Below are 22748 nucleotides of genomic sequence, written 5' to 3'. Positions count from 1 at the left end.
CCTCATTTATCCAGGGGGTGACACGAGGAGCAGCCCACGGCTGTCCCTGGGGGGTGACACCCGCAGCCCAGGGTGCTCGTGCACTGTCAGCACCTTGGTCCATCCCACCGACGGCCAAGCGGGTCAGGTGTCCCCCCCCCCGTGCCAGCTCGGGGACACAGCTTGGAGTCACGGCAGGGTTTTCGCTCTCTTCAGTGGCTCCAGATTGTGACTCTTGTGCTGGCTTCCTCACACGTAACCGATCGGTCCTGAGAGCTTTTCCCCCGTAAATTACTTTGTGCAACGGATGCTCGCGGCCGCCGCAGAACGGAGGCGGCGTGGGGCCGGAGGGGGGGAAAGGAGGGGGGCAGCGAGGAGGGGGGGGAAAGGTGTTTGAAAAGCCTGTTCACTCAGCTGCATTTTAATTTCCTTTTCAATCTTGTCCCAATTAATTTCGCAGAATTAATCTCACAGAAGCAAACTCGGCAGCATCGAGGCTGCCGTTTTAGCGGTGCGGTCGCTCTGTCTGAACATGAAATAGTAGCTAATATAAAAATCCATCTGGTGTGTTTGAAACACACGCCGGCTGCTGCTTGGGTCCTGTCTGACATTTCGAGCATCAGCAGCGGGAAAAAGTGATTTGGGGGTTAGTGGACATCAGTAGCTGGGGGGAGCCGGCAGCCCCAGGGCTGCGAGTGCGGGGAGGGTGGGGGATGCTGCAGCAGATGGGATGCACGGTCCTGCCTGCAGCATCGTCACCCACCACAGCCCTCCTCGGAGCGGTCCCTTCAGTGCTGTGTCCCCATGTCCCCGACCCCCGACCTGGGCACCTGTGCCAGCACTGGGAGCCTTTGACTGGGAGTCAAGGGAGTGCCACTGTCAAGGGCTTTGCTCAGCACCCCTGCAGACCCGGGCAGGAGGCTCCTTGTTGTACCCTAGTGCCACCAGTGCTTCATTGGGCCCCAGTGCTGCCGCGATAACGGGGACAGGGTGGGTCACAGCCAGAGCTGGCCAAGCAGCAAAGCCCGTACCCCGTCTCATCCCTCTGCTTTACAGGGACCCCAAAACGCTACCATGCCGCTCAGTGCAGCCCAGCTGGGCTGATACACGTGGGAATGAATTTGGGGAGGGGAGAGCAGCAATCCCAGCAAAACGCCAGCGTCGCATCCCTTTCCCCGGCACCAGTCCCTTGTCCCCTGGCTGAGTGATTTGTATGTTATGATAATTATTTGAATGCAGCGAGACTTCCTATTTTAAGTGGGCTTAGTTGGATGTGACAAGCAGGCCATAAAACCGGATAAGTTAATTCTCTCAATTGCTTTCAATGAAAGCAGGGGGGGAAGGGGGGGGGGGCATATTCCCGTACCCCGGACCCCGAGCGAAAGGTGTGTGGTGACATCTAGTGGCATTTTGCCTGGGTTTGGGACCATCTCGCTCGTGGGGAGAGGCCGGGGGGTGGCCACGGGCCCCCGAGGATACGCTCAACCTCAGGGTGATGGAGCCAACGTGTGATGAGCCAGGTCGGGGCTCAGCGCAGCTGCATCCCGGGGCGGTGGGCTCAGCCTCCGGTGGGGTGGGCTGCAGGGATGGGCCCCCGAGGCTCAGCAGCGTTCGGTTCCCGTTAACAACCCCTCTGGGAGGCTCCTGAGTTGGGAGGGATGGGGATGGGACGGCGGGGTCAGCTGGAAGGCAACGGTCACCCACCGGTCAAATTCAAGCGAGGGCCATCCTTCCCCCGCCAGCCCCCTCGCCCCCCCGGCGGGAACCAATCGTCCAGAACAAGCCCCTGGCAGCCTCATTCCTCCCAGGTAATTTTTATAAATGAGGGGACACCCATTGCAGGCGAGGACAAAAGGGTGGCCGAGCGCCAGGGAGGCAGCGCTGATGATGCCCAGAGCCTGCGCATCCCCGAAGCCGCATCCCAGATTTTGCCCCATCTGTGGGGGCTCCCCAATGCTCCATCCCAAATTTTGCCCCAACCCCGCTGCTCTCACCCCACACCGACCACCATGCCGGCTCCAAGCGTGCCAGCCTGCCCTCCTCAGGGGGACCCTGGTCCCCACGGGGCAGTGGTGGCCGTGGCAGGGACATGTGGTGTCCCCTTCCCTGCAGCCGTGGTACCCCAGCGCCAGTCCTGGAGGTCACGGGGGGCTGCTGAGCTGTTATCCCCCGGTCCGTGAACCTCTCCTGGGGTGGCACGTGGTTCTGCTGGGGGGGTTTAAGGCGTACTCTGACCATTTATTTTGCACTGAAATTTATAATAAATGCTGTTAAAGACTTTGGCTTTGACAGAGGTAATAATAAATTCACTGTTAAAGACAGTAGTTTAATTCCTTATACCCTCCAATACTGCACAGAATAAACTATATTCATCACCGAGTAATTTTTTACCACATAAATCTTTAAAACTAACCGTCGTAGGCTGTTGAGGCTGAAATATTGTGAATTTATTAGATATGCCCATGTAGTATTGGATTCAGAGGTTTCCATTCGAATATATTACAGAGGAAATTTGTGTCTTTAAGTGTGACAATCCTTCCATTTTCCAAAGCCAGCGTTATAACCAGCATCTCCTCCAGAGTCAACTCTGCCTTTATTAGACAGAGATTTAGTAACGAGCCCCTCGCTAATATGCCAGGGAGGTGGGGGTGACATTTGCTGCAATGCCCTGTTTCAAATGGGTGGCCAAAAAAAAAAAAAAAGGTAAAAAAAAAAAAAAAAAAAAAAAGGTTTTTGTTTCCAGCATAACAAATGCCCGACGATTTCCCAGCTTATTTCATAAATGGAAGTGGAAATTTCACTTGGGGTTGCTACGAGGGGAAATATTAAAGCGAAGCGTCGTCGTTAAACCCATCCCTCCCCGGCCATAACTTTCCCAGGCTGCCATCGTTTTATGGATCTACATATTATATACATATATATGTGTGCGCGTGCGGGTAGATGGATGCGAGTTGTTTTTATTGGGGGGGGTGGTTCGTCAGCTATAGAGGGAACAAGAGGAGACCTGAGGATGAGACCCCAAGCGCACGTCGGCAACACCGGTCAGGAAGGGTTTAAATCTGGCACCGATTCACCAAGAGGTGACAGGCAACGCCTCTGCCACCCTCACGAGCTGTGGGGTTTATTTGTCTGAGCCTGTTGAGCACCCGTGCTTCGAGCAGGCATCCTTGTTTCCTTTGCTAATGTAAAATACCAGCAGACAGTAGAAATCTTTGTTCATTAGAGAGAGACGGAGATAATTATAAAACCATCTCCCGGTTCATGAGGCGCGGGTAACATTTAAACCAATTGATGTGGTAACATTTAAAGCAGTTATATTGCAAAATGTCACGTACGGTCTAGTTTCATTAGAGACGAGTTAATAGATGGATGGAATTGAAACTCCCAGGCCTGGGCATAAAATAAAAAGTTTCCCTTTGCCATAACTCAGTCTCTCCGGCTGCTGCTGTGCCCTTCCCATGGACCAAATCCCAAAAGGTCTAAAACTTCCAGTGCTTCATCCTCTCTGCAGCAGTCACAAATCAAGAGTTAAAAATGACAGTCAGGGACAGCACAGAAACCCCTCGGCCGGGGGAAAGGGTGCTCAGAGGAGCCGGGTTCGGAGAACGGTAACGCACACCATGAAGGCTCAGCATCCCCGTTTGTGCTCTCCTCCACCCAAAGATGCTCGCAAGCCACCGGTTTTGCACTCACTTCTGCACTCTTGCCTTTTCTCCTTTTATTTTTTTTTCCCCCTTTTCCAAGCTGCTCCATCTGTAAATGAACAAACATCTTGATTTTATAGCCTTTTGCTTTGTAACACGGAGGGGTGGAGGGGAAGGGGGGGGAAGTAGTGGAATGCCTAAGTAAGACTTTAATTCCAAATTCATTTACGCTATAGCGATGAAGTTGTCACAAACCATAATGCAGTATTTAATTAAAATAACAGAAGTGTATCTAGATATGTCCTGGGGTAGCTATCACCGAATTATAGTCTGCGCTACCCGGATTGTATTTATGAAACGGCGGCGTCTAAGGTACAGCTGAGCGGATGCGAAAGAGGAAATGTTTAAAGCATCATTCTCGCGAAGGCTGCGTCTCTCTCCCTCCTCTCCCGCCCTTCCCTGCTGTGGTTCCCCACCGATTCGGGACCCTCAGCCCGATTTCGTCTGCAGGGAGGGGTCTGGGGGTCCCTGCTCTGGCTCCTGGCCCTGACCTGGGCTGTCTGGGGGCTGCTGGTCGTTACAGAAAGGGGCTGGAGCCGGCCGGGGCTGGGACTGGTGTCCGGGGAGAGGGGGGCACCGCTCCCAGTGACCCCCCCGTCCTGGCACAGGTGCCTCTCCCAGCCCGGCAGCAGAAGGTGCACCCACCCCTGGGGTCCCTCACCCCCTCCCCGTGGCCCCACAGCAATCCCGGAGGGAAAGATGGGTGGTTTAGGGTCATCAATTAATTAGGAGCATAAATCCTAATGGAGGAGTGAAGCCATGATTTTGGGGCTGGCTGAGGGTGGGCTTTGTGCTTGGGGAGTGGGTGCAGAGAATTGCAACTTCCCAGTAAAGTCACAGGGCCATTGGCTTTGCCAGTGTCCCCTCTACCGGTCCCCATCCCTCCTCCTGGCACAGTGGCCACCACCAGCCCCTCAGCTGCCCCCCTCATGTCCCCCCCCCACCTCCCCCGGTCCTATAAGCCCAGCCAAAGAGTTATGAATGAAGGGGAAATAATTGCAGTGACCTTTGGAGGGACGCAGCCCTGGGGGTTACTGTATAAAGATATTTTGATAATACCCATCACGTAATCGGCACTCGGTGCTCCCCCCCGCACCCCCCCGCTCCCCTCTCGCAGCTCGGGGAGGCAGGGATGGATGGCTCCTCGCACACACGCTTGTGCACACACACATGTACGCAATTATTCCGAGCCCTCTTCACAGGTCACAGGCAGAGTTTAACTCAGATGGCTGCTAATTTTCATCAGGCGTGAGCGTTCAGGACTTTAAAGGCGAAAATAATTGGCTGCAGAACAAATTTAGGAAATGGAGTGTGCGATAAAGCAAATACAAATCTCTCCTGGTTTTTCCCCCCCCCTTCCCTTTCCCGGTGGCGGGGAGGAGGGGGAGAGGGCAGGGAGAGGTGGGAAGGGAACCGGCCTGATCTTATTTTACCTCCCTTGCAACTTTGCCATTAAAGTTGCACCTACAGCTAGGAAGTTTGTCCGTGAAAAATGGTCATTTTGTTTCCCCTGCTCAAAGCACGTTATTAAAATGCTAATTTAAAAGAAAAAGGAGTTAAATATCTAGCAATGGTGCAGTCTAATTGCAGCCATAATGAGCTCTCTAAATGTGAGTGCCCCTGACACACAGAGAGCATAAACAGCCAGCGAACACATCATTAGTGCTCACGTTCATTTATTCTGCCGACCTGACTATGACCCCGCGGAGGGTCGGGGAAGGAGCAGGTGGATCCGGCTGCGCCGGCCCCCGGGGATGCAGGAAGCGAAGCCGGGAGCGGCTGCCATGGCAACGCCGGGGGATGCTCCACCGGCCCGCCCGCTGCCACCGCGCACCCCTGGGCCCGCGCACCCCCGGCACCCCGAGCATCCCTCCTCCGCACCCCCGGCACCCCGAGCATCCCCCCTGCGCACCCCCGGCACCCCGAGCATCCCTCCTCCGCACCCCCGGCACCCCAAGCGTCCCCCCTGCGCACCCCCAGACCAGCACACCCCTGGACCTGCGCACCCCTGGCACCCCGAGCATCCCCAGCATCCCACGCATCCCCCTGCACCCTAGGCATCCAGTGCACCCCGTGAATCTCCTGCACCCCACACACCCGTCCTGCACCTTGCACACCCCCAGAACCCGTGCATCCCCTCTGCGCCCCCAGATTCTATGCATTCCCTGTACACCATCCATCCCCCTTGAACCCCACACAAGCATCCCAGACCCTATGCACCCCCCAACCCTGCACATTCCCTGCACCCTGCACATCCCCCCTGGACACCATGCATCCCGCACATCCACTGGACCCCACAAACAGCTGTGGAGTGATCTGGGGATGGCAGCACCCAGCAACCTGGGGAGGGAGCAGGGGCCTTCCCAGTGGAGGTATCATCATAGAATAGTTTGAGTGGGAAGAGGCATTTAAGGGCCATCTGGTCCAGCCCCCCTGCCATGAGCAGGGACATCTCCAGCCAGACCAGGTTGCTCAGAGCCCCGTTGAACCTGACCTTGATTGTGCCCAGGGATGGGGCATGAACCACCTCCCCGGGCAACTGTGCCAGGGTCTCACCACCCTCAGCGTAAAGAATTTCTTCCTTACACCTAGTCTGAACCTTCCCTCTTCTAGTTTAAAACCATCTCCCCTTGTCCTATGGCTACAGGCCCTACTAAAAAGTCTGTCCCCACCTTTCTGTGAAGCTGCCTTTAAGTATTAAAAAGCTGCATGGGGGGTATCAGCCTTGGTGTGATGGGGAAACTGGGGCAGGGAGTGGGGATGCACCTGAGCTGGAGCATCTTGGCTCTAGGTTACGGCTGTGCTGGGGTGGGGGAACCCAGGAGTGCCAGGCCCAGCCACCCCCACCCTGGGCTGCCGCTGCTTTGGGGCACCCCCCCCTCACCCGAGCATCCGCGCCTGTTTTGCATTGAAGCTCAGAGCAGGATGGGGCCCTCCAGAGAGAGGAATAGCAGCAGCCACACGTGAAAGCAAGCGGCCGAGGAAGGAGATTAATAAAAGCGATTCTTTGGAAATGACTTTTGCTCCATTCCAGCCTGTTTGCTTCTAAACAGCCTCGCTAATCGCCTCCCAGCAACAGCACAATAACTTCACTCTGATTTCCAACCCCCACCCCCCCTTTTTTTTTTTCTCCTCTCTCTCGCCTGTCCGAGGGGCACAGGAACACCATCCCTGGGAAATATTTTAAAATAAAAAATATCCCAGCCAACACCCCCATCCCTCACCCTCCCCTCCCTGCACCCCCCTTCTCCCGTGCACTCTCGATGAACCTGTGATATTGTAGCAATGGCCCTTGAAGTGCAGTGGGGAGGTGATTTAGGAGAATATTAAAGGCAATGTGGAGATTCGAAGGCGCCTCTCTCAGGGAGATCTGGAGAAATACGCAGCACAGATGGGCTGAGCAGATTAAACATTTCCGTCACATTGTTTTCAAATTGTGTTTGCGGTGCCTGAGGGTTGGTACTGCGGTCAGAGCGCGGCAGAGCCGCGCAAAGCTGGGAGCCGCGCGCTTTATGGAATAAATATTAATACGGCAGTTTCACATGGGCTCCCAATCCCATCAGTGCCGCGGATCGGATGCTGCCGCCGCTGCTATTGTCTCCCAGCTCGGCCCCGGCGGCTGGCAGGGCTCCAGCTGCACCTTCTGCCCGCTCCCGTGCTGCACGGGGGCCCGGCCGTGTGTGCCCCCCCCGTGCCACCCCCTGGCTATGGCACCCTGGTGGGGAGCCAGCAGCCCCAGGGTGCCCAAAGGGATGCACAGCCCTCTCGCCCCAGTTGCGTCGGCATCCCGAAACCAGGTCATGCCGCTGCCGTGGCGCAGTCAGGGTGGGTTTGTCCTCGGCCACCTTGGTCCGTGGCACTGCCTTGCTCACCTGGTTGGTTGCTTGCTTGTTTTTAGTGGGAAATGGCTAATGGGCTAAATCCTGATCACTGTCGATCAGGCCAGTATCCCCACAGAAAGCTCCCTCTCAGGGAGGAGCTGTGCTGTTGTGCTTGCCAAAGCTGCCCAGGTGGCCATTTCTGCCTGGCCTTCCCCAGCTGGGAACCATCACCTTCCTCTTCCTCCGTCCCTGCTGCTACTGCTTGCTCTGAGCCCCTTCTGTCTGTTAGATTCTTCCCCCTGGGCTGGGACGTGGAGCACCTGGGTGGGTGGGACACGCGGACCCCGGTGGGGTGGGATGCTGCAGCCACCCTGGGCAGTGCCGGAGCAGGCACTGCAGGTGGGACAAGCCCCAGCTGTGTGTCCTCAGCTCCTCACAGCAGCTGGGAATTGAATCGTTGGAAGGAAGTGGGAATCATTTATTTTTGTAGCAATTTACCCCACAAAAGAGCAGCGTGGTGAGGGGGCACGTAATGGCAGGCCACGATATGAAGCAAAGGGTGAGCATCACCCAAATGAACTCCTCTGTGTACCAGGCTGGGTGATGCGCCAAGGAAATGGCATCCCCAGCTGCATCCCTCAGCAGCTGCCGGCTCCAGATCCCCCGAGGACAGGTAGCCCCTGGATTTCAGAGCCTGCTGCAGCTCCAAGCTGGTTCCAAGGTAAATAGATGTATAGCTGACCTGGTATAAAACTCCCTGGTGTCAGCCGACCCCTCGCACGCCCGCCATACCTCATCTATGAATTAGATTCCTCCATTTTCCTAACAATAATGTATGACACACAAGCACTAATAATGGGGCCAAGCAATCATAAACCGATAAGTCCCTGACTGATTGGCTTTTCCTTTGGCATCCATCAAAGCGTCATTGATCTTCTGTGTGAAGGGGGCTGATTAATGGCGTTCCCCAAGCCCGACGGGGTTGTTTACGAGGGCTGGTGAAGAAGCACGGTAGCAAGGAGGGCTCGGGAGCACCAGCGGGGAGTAAATATCATCCCCTCAGCAGAGGAAGGGAGCCTGTGCTTCTTGGAGAGGGGCAGGAGGGATGTTAGACGGGACAATTTGAGTTTGGTGGAGCAGGGGAAGCACTGCTGGAGAGGTGCAGCTGCGCGTTTAGGGTCTCACCAGCCATCTGAGGTCGTGCAGGGGACACTTTGGCCACATTCCCATCACCACCTTTGTGACTGTGGGCTTGAGCTGTGGGATGTCCCCTTTGATGGGGGGATCTGTGGCTGGGTCATTCAGGGGCTCCCACTTTCCTCGGACGAGCATCATCTCTCCTGGGTGATGCTGGAGGAGCCATGGTGCAAGGCAGGGAGAGAAACCAGGTTGTGGTTGTCGTCTTGTTGTTTCTTTTCCCCCCTTTTCCTTCTCCCTTTTCGATAGAGATTAGCAGCATAAAGCTTTTTATGGCCCCGTGCACCAACCCGCCATAAAAACCCTGATTGCGGACGATTATCTGAATGAGCGTCTGCTTTGGGTTCGCTTGGCACCAGGGATCTCAGGAATGAAACGTGGAGAAGTGCTGTGAGGGGGTTTCTTCCTTCTGGGAGAAAATCACTGCATTTTGGGAGCAGAGCAAGGCCACCGCGGCCGTGCAGAGGATGGCTGGGCCGGGAGGATGGCTGCGGGGGTGTTGGGGTGACCCCCAAACACATCTCCGTATTACATGCCAGCCTGGAAAGGGCACTGGATTTCTGGTTTGCTTGGCCCTGCTGCATTTCTGGCGCTGAAGCAGAGTGATGGCTTTGCTCTGCCTCCTGCCTTGTGCCTGGTGCTGCATGCTACGGTCCCCCAGGGGCTCCTGGCATGGCATCAGCACCCATGGGTGCTGCCTCCAGCACCCTGCCGAGCCCCTGCCACGCAGCACCCGATGGAGGTTTAGCAGGCGGAGGGGGCAGAGCATCCCACTCCCCTCTCCTGATGCCGCTGTACCAGCACGCCTGGGGCCCACCAACCTCACTGGAGCAATTATCTTCCCGATTAGTGGGTTTTCAGTCCCTTCTGTAAAGTCTCAGCTAAATTGCTTCCCCCCCCCACCAACCCAGTCCAGGCAGGTACCAAGCGCAGAGGCCCCATTAGTGTGTAATTAGGTAGATTCCTGCAAAACCATCCTCAGACTCCCTCCTTCTCCTCACCCCCCCTCCAAAACCCGGTACCAGGCAGCAGCACGTTAGCAAGATGTAAATTAGCACCTCCAGACGAGAGCAGAGTTCACCCTGCACTGGGCTCTGCCTTGCTGTGCCAGTGCACTCCTCGTTTTAATAGTTTAATAAAAATTAGCATAATTAACGAACATCTGTATGATCCAGAGTGGTGCAATTTGGCACTTGGAAACGAGGACTTAAACATTATTGCTGGGAGTTTAATGTTGTTTTAATTCTTTTTGGCACTGCGCAGTGAAATAAACGCTCGGTGCCGCGAGTTCTCGGCTGGCTCTCATTTGCATTTTCCTCCCTTGGATTATGAGCAATTGCGGACTACCCAGCAATTCATCAAAGCAGAAATTATTTTAAAATACCTCATAGCATTCAGGCTATGGCAGAGCTGGGGGTGGGCGAGCAGAGGCTGGGGGCTCCCCATCACGCCTGGGGTCCCTCTCGGACCCTCTGGTTTTGCAGCAGGATTTTTCCCCCCTGGCTGATGAGGACGGTGGGGCAGGGGGACGTAGCCCCCATCCCTCTCCGCTCCTTTTCCAGCAGCATCACAGGGGCTTGACTCAGCGCTGGTTGCTGGGGTCCCTGGGGAGCATCAGGATCCCAGCCCAGGGGGTGTCAGGGCTCCTGGGACCCCCTCCCAGCTCCAGCGAGGGCAGCACCATCTGCAGAGCTGGAGGTGTGGGGAGCAGCATCTGTCCCTGGTGACTCAGCCCCGCTCCCGAGCAAATCCCTTTCCCCGTCGGGAAGCAGGGATGAGCTCGGGGACCTGTTAAATGCCCCAGCCAGGTCAGCGGGGGGGCGGGGGGTCAGAACTCGCGTGGGACACGGGACGGCTGTGCTGCTGTGCACATCACTTTCAACACCTCCTTTTTAAAAAAAATATTCTCCTCTTTTGATGGCAAACTTCCTAAGCCTGTGCGTGCTAACTCCTCCTCTGGCACGCACCAGGGGGGAAGTTTTCTCGGTTATTATTTGCCTCCTGTATCTGCTGCCAGAGGAAAATCACATGTAAATCTGGGAAGGGGCCGTGTTACCCAGGCACGATCCAGCTGGAGGGGCTTCACAGAGCTCCAGGCTGGGCTCTGGGACATCCTGAGGACAAACATCTGAAAACAGAACACCCCAAAATGTCAGGGTGTGAACTGAACGCTGCGTTTCCAAGCGCGCCCCGAGCCATGGCCCGCAGGACCCAGGGCGAAGAGGGAGAGCGGAGCAGGATGGAGTGTGGGAAGGATTTACCCTGGGGAGAGTGGGGCTGGGGTATTTTCTGGTGGGGGTCTGGGGGCTGCTTTCTGTAGATCCAGGTGCCAAAGGAAGGGACCTGGGCCACGTCCCCTGCCCCGGCACTAAACCCGCATCCCTCCGGCTGTGTCCCCCCAGGAGTACAACACGTACGGCTGGTGGGTCGGGGAGCTCAACGACGCGGTCGGGATCGTCCCCAGGGATTACCTGGTGGCTGCCTATGACCTGGAGGAGTGATGAGGACACAGCACCCCAGGTGAGAGGTGGCACTCTGGGGTGCAGCTGCTGGGGATGGGGTGTGGAGGTGGGTGCTGGGGAGACAGCTCGGTTCCTGGGGTGCCCCAGCATCTCCAGGGTGCTGAGCCTTGAGGACTGGCTTTAGCTCCATCTCCTGGTCTCTGTTTTACACGGGAGCAGGCGAGACCAGGAGCTACAGCTGCAGCTGAGGGACAATGCCACCCTGCCCTCTGTCCCTCCCTGGACTTCAAGTCCTTCAAGCCCCATGGGAGAAACACGGTAAAACCATGGCAGCCACCTCCATCGGACAGGGAGAGCTGTGTGCCACCAGCCCCAACGCCAACGCTGGCACCCAGCGCTGCATGTGCCGTGTTTTCATCCCAAACCAACCCCGTTATGGAGGCATTTGGCAGATGGGGAAACTGAGGCACGGGTCAGGGCTGGGAAAATGGAGGGGGTCTGCAGCTGAGCTAGAGGCAGAGTCCTGACACCTGCCTGGGGCAGCAAGACCCCCACACTCCGCTGGAGATCTCCCACCCTTGCTATCCCCCTCTGTGCCCGTGAGCCATCAACACATGAGGCTGTGTCGGTCCCAGCCTGCATCTTGGTGTCCCCTTCCCCACCATCACCCGTGTCTCTCCCCCTCCCCAAATCCAGGTGCCTCTCTCTCCTTGGCCACACTGAGATACCAATGACCCACCAGCCTCCCCCTGCGATGGGCACCCACTGCACAGAGACCCACGTCCCGTCACCCAGCCGCACACGGCGCCCTGCAGCCCTGCTCTGCCCTGTGGTACCTGCTGTGATGCCGGGGGGGGGGGTGGGGGGCGCGGGGGGCTGGCAGCCCACAATAAAGCCACTTTCATGTCTGTATTTGGCTGCTCCAGACTTCATCGAGGGTCTGGAGCCAGAGCTGGGTGCAGGCAGCGGCTCCTCACCTGCAGCCCCAGCTCTGAGCACCCTCAGAGCCCTCTGGTCCAAGCCCATTTTATGTCACAACTGAGGATTAACCAGCGCACCCTCCTCCTCCTCTTCTTCCTCCCGCACTTGGCTGAAGGGCCACTAGATGGTGGTAAGTACCTGCTGACTGCAGCCTTCCCGGGGAGGGTGCCCAAACCCCCTGGGCTGCGCCGGAGCAGCCCCCCGGCACCTGCCAGCCCTTGGCCAGGAGCAGCTGGAGCACGTCGGTGCAGAAGCAGGAGCATCGCCAGTGGGGTGAGCCTGGGCACGGGCCGAATGACCGCTCTGAAGCACAGCTGTGCAGATGTTTGGAAGCCAGGTACAACTGGGGGGGGACACCAGAGGTATGGGGGGGGGGGGGGGGGAGCTGCAGGGGCCGAACCCGTCCTGGTGCCAGGGTTCCACACGTGGCCTCGCTCGCACCGGCAAAGGCACCTCCCTGCTGGGCTTGTCTTTGTTGTGGAGGATGGGTTTGGGATGCCCAGAGCTCAGCTTGGCAGGGCGCCAGCTCAGCTCAAATCCCTCCGGTGCTGCCAAGCTGCTCTTCCAGCCCTGGATCTCCACAGCGCGGGTGACCCTGAGCAGCCACGGGAGCCTGTGCCAGGGCAGCGGGGAGCTGTGGGGAAACACTCCCTCCACTCTGCCCCTCGGCGTGATGCTCAGCCCTCCCGTCTCCGTTTCCCCGTCGATGAGCATCTTGCCAGGAGCAGTTCCTTTTGGGGGGCAGCTGCAGGGCCAGTACCCATCCCTCCAGCATCATTCCCTTTGGGATCCTGGCAGGGACGAACCAATGCTCTTGCCCAGGATGCTCTGGTGCAAAAAGGACCAGGGCTTGGGCCTGACCGGCTGCATCTGCCCCAGCCCGGCGTGGAGGAAATGCCCCTTTGCACCCCGCTCCCCATGCTCAGGCATCAGGAGGCCTGATCCTGCCCCAGGTGCACTGACTCACCCAGGAGCCTGGAGCAGAGACCTTCGTGCTCTGCTCGAGGAGGGGCTGGGAGCAGGATGCTCTGACCCAGCGCAGGCTGCTGCAGCCCCAGGTCACAGCAGGACCCCTCGGCACTGTGGGCTGCATGGGGGGGGGGGAGGGGGGGCAGGCCCCACGGTTTGTTTGCACAGACTTGAGAGACAGCCTCGCTGGGGGCGCGGAGGATGCGCTGTCTGGAGAGCCTGGCCTGCTTCCAAGCAGCGAGGCTGTTTTTCTGGCAGGCGGCAGGGAGGAGGGAGATGTGCCAGGCTGCGAGGGCACGGGGAGGGGGCCAAGCCACCCTCGCCTGCTCCGGGGCGGGCGGGGGGGGGGGGGGGGGGGGGGGGGGCAGGTAACCCTCAGCAGCTCTGTGCACCCACCATGTCCCCAACCCCACGCAGGTGACAGGGTGGCAGCTCCATGCCCAGAGCTGACTCACCGCCTGCCGTAACCCCCCCAAGGCAGCTGCCTGCAGACATCAGGTCAGCGAGGGGCTGAGCCAGCCCCGCGCGTGGCAGAGGGGACGGTGTGTGTCCCCGGGGCTATTGCCCCCAGCCCACCAGCCCTGCCTGGTGCCACCCAGGTGGGACCCCCACCCCAGGGCACCACTGCTCAGCTCCCGGGGGCACGGCTGCTTCCCACTGCCGCCACGGCCAGGTCTGCCTCTGAGTCACTGTTTTGCCAACAGCTTTGCAAAGCTGATCAACACCACTAAAAATAATTTCTGCCCGGCTCTGACGCGCGGCTGCAGCCCTGAGGGGGAAGGATGGGCACTGGGGGGGCCCTTGCTCCAGCAGCCCCATGGGCTGCCCGTTCCAAATCCGCCCTCGGAGCGAAGCCCCGGGGCCAGCGGGCTCCCGGGAAGGCGTCAAGCGAAGGGCACAGCAGCGCCAGGCCCAGCTCACGGAGCAAACCGCGCTGGGGACCAGAGGGAGCCAGGGGCAGGATAGGGCCCCAGCCCAGGGAGAGTTCCCTGCGTGAGGCTGCGCACAGGCGAAGGCCACGCGTGGGCGAGGGAGCGGGGCTGTGGGCACAGCTGGCCTCACAGCTGCGCCATTTGGAGCCACACACTCATGAATACGCATGAATATGCATGAGGGGGGGCAGCCAATGGCAGCAGCACTCCGGCGCGCCAGCAGCTGCCAGCCTTGCACTGAACTTCTCCTGACATTTCAGATGTGCCTCGGCGGGTTTCCACCCTTCCTCCTCCTCCCCAGCACATCCCAGCCCCTGTGGGGGGCCGAGACCCCCCCCCCAACCTCCCTGTGGGGCTAAGGTGGGACCCCTCGGCCCTGCCTGTCCCCTGCCACCACTCTGGGGTGGCCTCAGCAACCTCTCTGCTGCCCGGGGCAGGGTCAGCCCCACGGGTCTCGGCAGCTCCAGCCCCGTGGCCAGGGGGGCAATAGCCCCCCCTTTTCCCCAAAGCCAATCCGCAGTGAGCTGGGCCCGGGCTCCCGCCGCCCACGCAGCCAGGACAGGTACTGCCGGCAAGTCTCTTCTACTTCATTTTTATTTCAAGTCACAGCACGTCGGTGCCACCTTCGCCAGTGCTGAGGGTGGGAGGAAAAGGTGCAGGAGACCACAGGGAGAGGCATCAAGAGTATCCTGAGCCCAAGCGCTGCCAGACGCCGGCTCTGGGGCAGCTACCTGCTCCTTCTTTCCAGCAAACTAGATCCCGGCTGTGAGGCTCCCCGTTCCCTGCTGTGCATGGCAATCCATGCCTGAGGAAGGAGCATCCCCTCCAGAGGGCTGGGGAGGCAAACTGCTTTATCCCGCTCTCCACTCACGCATTCCCCAGCCCCACGCTCCCACAGGGAAGCTCATCTCTGCTCATCCCAGCTGCGGGCAACCTGCAGGGCGAGCTGTGGCAGGTGGGCTCCGGCCCCACACAGCCGAGATCACCCTCCCCAGGAGCTGCCCAGCGCAGCTCTTACGGGGAAACGCAGACCCCCCCCGGCACCGAGGGGGAACACAGGGGACTAAACTGAAGAGACTCGCTGGGAAGTGGCCAGCCCCTGCTCCCAGCCCACGGCTCCACCGAGGAAAACCTTCCTCCATCGTGCTGCACGTCAGCCAGCAAACCCCACGCCAAGAACACGGAGCCTCGCTGGCACTGCCACCTAACTAAGCCCTGCTACCGCTCCAGTCCGAGCGCAAGGGCCATGGGAACAACACACAGAGGTTTCACTAACCACTAGATCTCTCCTCCAAAGAGGAGAGTGATACGAACACGCTGCCTGGGACGTCAAGGACAGCCGAGAGTCAGCAGAAAGAGAGCACGTGAGCCCCGGACACCGCAGATCTCGGGACAAGGCCATGCTCCCAGGACGCCCCAGTCCCGCCAACCCGGACACGGCTCTGGCTCAGCAGCAGTCCCTCTTCCTGCGAGGGCTGCAGGTCGCAGGGAAGGCAGGCGAGCTCGCTAGAGCCGTTTACTGCATCTCACGCCGTCGCCCAAGGGCTCAGCTGGCTCATCCGGACTGTCCGAGTGGGTGTCATCCATGCCAAAGTCGCTCCAGTACGGGCAGGTCTCTAGGCAGCTCGGACCCTGCAGGCTTCCCAGGCCGGTGCAGCTGGAAAGAGAGAACAGGTCAGGGCTGAGAAGAGACCCGGGGAAGGTGCGGGGCCTGAGGTGCTCGCCTGTCCTCAAGTCAGCTGCTGCCACCTCGGCACAACCTTCTGCACAGCAGCGGCTGCTGCCGCCCCACAGAGCCCCAGCACAGCCCGAAGCTTCCAGCCAGCTCAGCCGGAGGCAGCCGCTCACCCACGCGCACAAGCTCGGAGCAGCAAAGGGGGGAGACTCCCACCAGCCAGAGGCAGCCAGCACTGGCAGTCGGGAGGGACCACTGGCCACTACCTACCCATCAGCCTGGGCTGCTGCACTCACTCAGAACCCCCTCCTCAAACCAGAAGGGCTCTATCTAAAACACAGTCTCTCGCTGGGGTCCAGACACCTCTTTCTTCCTGCTATTTGAAAACCAAGATGAAGAAACAGGGGCACTGGGTGGTGCAGGCGGCCAGATGCAGCCTCCTGCTTTAGCAGGTAAATTCCTTCATCTGTGGGGCGAGGGGACACAGAGCAGCTCTGCCAGGCACACCAGGCCACCAGCCAGCGCAGCCAGGGACCCCGTGCCTGCCGCAGGGCTCTAAGCACGCAGAGGTGTCATCTGTGCTTGTTCAGCTTTTGCAGGGAGCTGCAGCAGTGGCAGACTGATGATGCCCTCCTCTCCCACCAGCTCAGCTGCTCCCCCCAGGTGCTGAAAACCCTCAGCTGGCTGCAGGGGGGGGCAGCCACCCCACAGGGAGATGCCTGATTAATTCTGCAGCATGCAGCAAGCACTCTGAAGCTCCGATGGGCACGAGGAATTGCAGAGAACCCACTCACACTGTGAGGGTGAAGGCAAGATAAACAGAGCCTGAGGTTTGAAAGCCTCCAAAGGCTCCTCACTCCCTAGGGATGAAGGGAGGAAAGCAGACGAAGACCTTTGTAAACCTCAGCTTAAGTTCTTCTGAGAGATTCAAGCTCTTTTCTGCTAAGCCTCGGCCAAAACAGGTCACTGCCCTGGAAGGCAGTCCAGGGACTGCTGGTGACAGCCCAAGACTGTCCCAGCTTAATCACAGGACTCCCAGGAATCCTCCCACCCATTCGGGGTGCAGGGCTGGGGAACACATGCTCAGCTTCATTCCCTCATATGACAGCAGCAAGGACAGGACAGGGAAATTCAAAAACATTCCGGGTTCTCTAAAGCCCAGCAGCTCCTATTTCACAGCAGAGGCTGTTCGCTGCTGGTGGAAGTCCCTTGCACAGGCACCAACCATTTCAAATCAGGCTGCAGCCAGACCCGCAGCTGCTGCCAGCACCAGCCCTGCTCCACCGAGCAGCTCCAGGCGCAGCAGGGGAGCCGGGGGTGCCCCCCCAGCAGCACCCTCCTGCTGGTCCTTCCCTGCCGCGTTACCTGCCCCGCAGGTCCCCTCCCGGCAGCAGCGCAGGGCGGCTCTCTTCCTCCTGCACCCAGCCGCAGTTGGACATGGCATAGTGCAGGATGGCTTCTGTCACCGTCTGCGCGCCCTGGCCTTGCACGCACGCCTCGATCTCGGGTACCGAGAGCTGGCTCTGCAGGAAGAGGTGCAGCCGGCTGTCGGAGAGGAGGACCACGTTCTGCACAACCCTGTGCACAGAGAGAGGAGGGTGAGCGAGGCAGGAGCACGGAGCATGCTGGGCCCGCCCCACACCACCACGGTGACCATCAGCAGCTCTACTGCCACCTCACAGCCAGCAGCAGCACGTCCTCTCCCTCCCTCCAGCCTCACAAATGCTCTACTCACTTCTCTAGGAACTGCTGCAGCCCCTGTCTCCGCTTCTCGATGAACTCATCCGTGCTGCCCACGAAGAAGGTGGATTTCCCAGGCAGCTCTGGGACAGGCCTGCAGGCACAGAGCAGAGAGAGCGGTGCAGGGTCAGATCACCCCAGTGCCAGAGCAACGAGACAGAGCAACAGAGGCAGCACAGCAGCAGCAGCCAGGACCCTGCTTTGTGCAGGGCTGGATCCCAGGAGCTCAGGTATCCCGTGTTCAGGTCTGGGGTTTCTGTCCACATCTGTTCTGAGTTCACATGGGTCTCCCAAAGCACCGGGAACACAGGAGGGGGAAAGGAGGCAGAACAAGGCATGCTTACACCAAGCCAGCATTCTTCTGGAGCTGCCGCCTCAGCCACACAAATTCACGGTACCGGCGCCGCACGCATGAGGTCTTGGCAGTAAAGGCCTTGCTGTTGGTCTGAAAAAAAAAAAAAACCACCACGGAAATAATCCACATAATTGAGGGGCAGCAAGGCAGAGGAGGGCAGGATCTCACCTGCGCAGACCCCTGAGCTCAGTGACTAAGGGATCCCCTCAAAGCACTGGGCTTTAGGGAGCACTGGGGGAGCTGAAAGTGCCTAGAAAACCTAAGCAGGCTCCAGGGGAGAAGCTGGGTCTCAGACCCACAGAGACAGCACAGGAGGAGGGGTGGGCTGCTGAGGGTTCCCCCTTCGTGGCTTCTTCCATCCCTGCTCAGCACAGCCACACATGGCCCGACAGCTGCTCATGAGCCTCACGTACGGCACGACCGAGCTCTTGCAGCTCAACCCTCAGCTGCAACTCACATGGAGGAAGATTTTATAATCCACATAGGAGTTCCAGGAGCCTTCGTTCTGCACCCGGGGGTCCTGAACGCGCACCGTGGTCAGCTCCTACGGCACAAACGCTGCCTGAGCGCGGGGAGGCAGTGCTCACCGCCCCGTGCCAGCACCACCCCCAGGGGGGTCCCAGGTACCCACGACCACACTGGCTTGCCCGGCCATCCTGCTCCAGAGCAGCACAGACACCTACAGCCTTCCCCCATCCCTGTCACCAGCTGCCCCTCAGCTCTGCCCCACAGACCCAGCCCAGCATTCAGCACCTCTCACCCCTCAGCCAAGACCACCCACTCCAGCACTGCCAAACCCCAGCGAGGAACAGACAAAACCCACGTCAGACAGGGTCTTACCTCCTCTCGGTTCTCCAACATCCTAGAGCCAGAGCCCAGCGGGAAACATCTGTACAGATTAAAGAAGGATTTAGTAAGAAAAGATCCATACGTGAGGGTCTCCCATGTACTCTACACCCCCCTCAGGCACCTCACACCTCTGTCCCAGCCACCCAGCATCCTTCCAGCCCCCCCTCAGCTGCCCTCCCTGGTCCTCTCCCCTTAGTCACCACAAAATAAAGATACATCCAAATCCAGCAGCCCAAAGGGAGAGAGCATCCAGCACTGATCTCTCACGTGCTCCGGAGGCAACATGGCCTGCTGGGGTGTGCTGGAGCGTGTGCCGTGACCAGAGCCAGAGCCTGCAGCACCTCTTTCCTCCACGGCTCATCTTCAGGTCTGCCCACCGAGGGAGACTGGGATCCCACAGCCTTTTGGAACAGCACTCAAAAATCCCCAGATCGCCAACGAGAGGCAAGCAGGGCTCCCTGCTCAGATGAGCTGTAACCACCCAAGAACGGGATGGGGTAGCAGTCTGCTCCTCCTGAGCTGCCTGCCCTCCTCTCCTACAGCATGTCCCTGCTCCTGGGCCGATAACAGGGTCTCTGGGAGAGCCAGACACAGTCTCAGGAGAGCTTGTCCCCCACTGGAACTCCCATTAGCCAGGAACAGCCCCCTCCATTGCACCAAGACCCCAGGTCCCCAGTTCGCTCCTGCAGAGCCAGGACTGGCAGTGCAGGAGGGAGATGGCGTGGAAGAGCCCAGCCCACTCCCCACATAGGTAAGTTTGCACTGAAGTGCCAGCGGAGCCGGTTTGGCTGGGGAGGAGAAAACGCTGATTTTCAGAGTTCCCTCCTCACTGCCTGCCCAAGACAAGCTCAGCTGGGCGGTGTGAGCAGGGGAAGCAGCCAGCCCACACCAGGAGCCCCACTCCCCTCACCAGAGGAAACCTGCTTCTCTCCTGCTTGGATCAGCCCCCTTCCCCTCCCCAGCAAGCCTCCCGTCAGCACCAGACACAGAGATGCCGTTTCCCTCCTCCTCTTTCACAAGCCACCTGAACGAGCAGCAAAGTCAGTACCAGATTTCCGCAGCTGGCTAGGCATTGCACCCGCTCCCCTTCACACCCCTCCCTAACCACCCCCCACCCCTTCCCCTTTTCCCAGCGGGAACCGGGGCCCCCACGAGCATTGGTGAAGCCTTTTGGGGAGCCGCATAGATGCCTGGTACCCTCCGTGCTGCCCAGCTCTCCCGGCTCAGCTGCGCCGCGAGCTGCTCGCACGCTCCCATCACACCAGCCGCTTCCCCTGCCACATCCCTCCGGCACTCCCAGATCCTGCTGGACCGTGTCAGCTAATTTGCTCCACCATTACGCGATCCTGCAGTAATTCCTGTTCTGCAACACCACCATGAACACAGTGCCAGGGCTTGGAGGAAGGCGGGGAGGGGAGTGACATATCCCCCGCACCCCCCCAGTAAATGCGTAGGCCAGCCAGCAAAACCCCTTCAGAGCCAGAGCCCGTCCCACCACCCCACCCCCAGAATCACTGTGTGCACACAGACCAGGAATACTCATCAGGGGGAGCTGGAAGACCAAGCACATCCCATGCCCTGGTTTTTACCTTCTCTGCAGGATTGTTTGCAAGAGCCCCTGGGATGAACCAGCAGCGCAGGACTTTGCCTGTCACGGCCCAGGCTCCCGAGGGACATGGCTGCCTGACCGCAGAGGCAAAGCAGCCCTTCACCTGTTCCCCATTCCTGGAGTCTTGCCTTTTAGGCCACAAGAGCTGCCAAGTGTCAGGCAGCACTGGAAACCCAGCCCTTATTTATATGCTCAGATGTGAAACAAAGCTCTTCTGAGGACGGAGCTAATTTTAGCTGGGACAAGGGGAGGGGTTAAGCCACACTTTTAAAAAAAAAAATATCTGGCTCCACCGGTTTGCAGGTAGCTTCTGCAAGACTTCAGCCATCCGATTCCACTCAGAGAGCACAGAAAGTGTTAAGAACAGCAGAAAAGAGTTTTGGGATAGACAGCAAGAGACCCAGGCTCACTCCAGGATGTCTCCAAGTAATTGAACTCTCGCTGGAGTTGGGTCAGGCTGCTGCTGTCTCCAATTTGAGCTGTAAGGGGGAGGGCGAGGGGAACCTACCAAAAAAAAAAACCAAAACCCACGTTCCAGCACACATGATTCTTCCACTGGGGAAGGAAGGGAGCCAAGGAGCCAAATGTGACATGAGTCACTTTTCTCAGCACGGTAATGGGGGAAGCTCTGATCCTCCCCCATGCTGGGGGCTCCCAGCTAGAACCAGCTCAACAGCAGAACTTGACCATTATGTTCCCCAGCCTCCCCAGGGGATGCTGCCGCCATCCCATTGCTTTTAGAGCAACTTGCTCTGCATAACAGCCCTGCCTAGATTAAAAATGCAGGAGAGAGAAGAGAGAGACTCAGAAATTGCCTAATGGAACAGCAGAGGCCTGCCAGGAAGAGGATTTTAATTTCCCAGCTACTGAAAGGGTGCTGCAAAGAACAGAGACCCAGGGCAGGGAGATGGCTCTCCAGTCAGCAAGGAGGTGGACCGGCGAGTCCGAGCACTCACATCTTTTTACCTATACTTCCATCCAGAGTTGTACAGAGAAATGCATAATCTCATTTATGCTTTATTTAGAGTTAATTGGTCTTAACTTGATAAATCAACTTAAACCCACTGGAGAAGGCTGCTCTGAGTTAGCTTTAAACAGTTACACCAAATCCTCTTTCAGGGCTTTTGCTTAATGCCTTAGTTTAAGGGGCCCTGGGATACACGGTTTGGGTTTGGTTTAATCGTCCTCCAATTTGCATGCGAGTGTTTCAAGGGCTCACACTTTCCATCTCTTCTAGCCAGGAGGACGCAAGAGGTAGAAGCCACACAGGAACACCCCACATCCGCGCTCCTGGAGCCTCACGACTTTCACCCAGCCGGATATCGGGCAATCCAGGCATTTAACGAGTGCCTGCTCCAGTTGGACCTCTCCCAGCCCAGCACTCACACTGCTGACAGAGCAAGCGTTAGTTTTTAATCTCTTACTTTCTATCTTTTACCTTCCTTGCTGATTTGGGCACACCCTTAGCAGCTGTCTCTACCCCTCTGCAACAGCAGGACCCACACTGAACACGCTTTCCTAACCAGCACATCCCGGCGGCAGTTTAGCCCAGCTCGGGGCTCCCTCCCACAGCTCCAGTCCGTACCCAGCCCCAGGGCAGCCGGGGTTTTGTGTCCCTCAGCGCTGACACAGCCCGACTCCAGGTGACTTCCAGCCACACGAGAGCCCCTGAGTTTCGAGGAAAGCCTCACAGAGATGCTCCACGCCAGGAAAAAAGGGAACAAGTCCCGTTTATTTCTGCTTGTCACCCCTGGACAGAGCTGACTGCAGCCGATACCAGGGAGGATCTGCTGGGGCTGATTTCCCACCCGGGAAGGCGCAGGCCCCCCATGCAGCCAGGCGCCCCGCATTAGGACCCCCTCGGTCCACCGCTGCCCACGGGAGGGGACGTCCCGGGCACCCCAGCGCCACAGCACATCAGCACCAGGGCCGGACCCCCGGCCACACCGACCCCAACCCGCCCCGGCCAGCCGCGCCGACTCCGCAGCGTCCAGCACCCCGCTCCCGGCGCTTGGCACCGCTGCCGGGCGGCTGCTTCAGGCACCGCGGCCCGGCCCCGCCGGGAGAGGCCGCAGCAGGGGGCCAGGCCCAGGCCCAGCCCCACCGCTCCAGCCAGCCACAGGCCAAGACCCCCGCCATGGTGGGCTGGCCGCTGCCTGCCGCGGGGCCCAGGGGACCCCACGAGGCGCCGAGCCGACCAGCCTGCCTGCCTGCCCCCCCAGAGCCCCCTCACCTCCTCACGCAGGCCGAGGCCCCTTTAAGCAGCTCAGCGGCGCGGCGGCCTTATAGCGAGGGCTGTGCTTCCTCTTCCGGCGCGGTGCCTGCTGGGAGCCGTAGTTCGCCTCAGGCAAAGGGACAGGCCGGGGCCCTCCAGGCACCGGCGGCCGCGCCACGCCGCGGAGCGACGCCCATCAGGGCGGATGTCCTGGGCCTAACCGGGAAGGCCCCGCCGAGGCGGGCGGGGAGCTGCGCTGC

General features: G+C 59.0%; 2 protein-coding genes and 1 long non-coding RNA gene across 10 annotated transcripts in view; 2 read left to right on the top strand and 1 right to left on the bottom strand.

The window, feature by feature from the left end:
* The window catches only part of SKAP1 (src kinase associated phosphoprotein 1), a 155723-nt gene extending 143652 nt beyond the window's left edge, over positions 1-12071 (top strand). For both annotated transcript variants that reach the window (XM_056362162.1, XM_056362163.1), the window contains exons 12-13: positions 11104-11221; positions 11860-12071. In XM_056362162.1, the coding sequence (XP_056218137.1) occupies positions 11104-11202 (99 nt within the window). In that variant the 3' untranslated portion in view covers positions 11203-11221; positions 11860-12071. The remainder of the gene's footprint in view (positions 1-11103; positions 11222-11859) is intronic.
* Positions 12072-14621: 2550 nt separating this feature from the next.
* SNX11 (sorting nexin 11) lies at positions 14622-22721 on the bottom strand. 4 transcript variants are annotated; one of them, XM_056362164.1, is made up of 7 exons: positions 22507-22721; positions 18656-18704; positions 18273-18359; positions 17805-17905; positions 17456-17554; positions 17086-17298; positions 14622-15702 (listed from the first exon to the last, which is right to left on the bottom strand). In XM_056362164.1, exons 2-7 carry the CDS (start codon positions 18674-18676, stop codon positions 15552-15554), a joined length of 672 nt encoding a protein of 223 aa, XP_056218139.1. In that variant the 5' UTR covers positions 18677-18704; positions 22507-22721; the 3' UTR covers positions 14622-15551. The 4 variants fall into 4 exon arrangements, with proteins under 4 accessions (XP_056218139.1, XP_056218140.1, XP_056218141.1 ...); XM_056362165.1 differs by lacking the exon at positions 22507-22721 and adding an exon at positions 20254-20370; XM_056362166.1 differs by lacking the exon at positions 22507-22721 and adding an exon at positions 19862-20160.
* LOC130160015 (uncharacterized) lies at positions 17562-22486 on the top strand. Of its 4 annotated transcripts, XR_008825916.1 has the most exons (5): positions 17562-17690; positions 18185-18438; positions 19032-19704; positions 20265-20699; positions 21511-22486. It is a non-coding gene; the product is annotated as an uncharacterized LOC130160015 (long non-coding RNA). The 4 variants fall into 4 exon arrangements; XR_008825917.1 differs by lacking the exons at positions 17562-17690; positions 18185-18438 and having other exon boundaries at positions 18717-19704; positions 21511-21677; positions 21770-22486; XR_008825918.1 differs by lacking the exons at positions 17562-17690; positions 18185-18438 and having other exon boundaries at positions 18717-19704; positions 21511-21677; positions 21767-22486.
* Positions 22722-22748: the final 27 nt, after the last annotated feature.

This window comes from Falco biarmicus, chromosome 17 (assembly GCF_023638135.1).
Source record: "Falco biarmicus isolate bFalBia1 chromosome 17, bFalBia1.pri, whole genome shotgun sequence".
NCBI classification, from domain to species: Eukaryota; Metazoa; Chordata; class Aves; order Falconiformes; family Falconidae; genus Falco; species Falco biarmicus.
The sequence above is the reverse complement of the archived record's forward strand: the minus strand, read 5'-3'. Positions and strand labels throughout refer to the sequence as shown.

What these genes read in the sequence shown, in the direction of transcription:
- SNX11 (XM_056362164.1), bottom strand. Translation starts at nt 18,676, where the DNA reads ATGTTGGAGAACCGAGAGGAG. An exon ending in ATTATAAAATCTTCCTCCAT is followed by an intron (nt 17,906 to 18,272) that starts GTGAGTTGCAGC and finishes TTTTTTTTTCAG; the next exon opens with ACCAACAGCAAGGCCTTTAC. An exon ending in CTGCAGCAGTTCCTAGAGAA is followed by an intron (nt 17,299 to 17,455) that starts GTGAGTAGAGCA and finishes CTCTGTGCACAG; the next exon opens with GGTTGTGCAGAACGTGGTCC.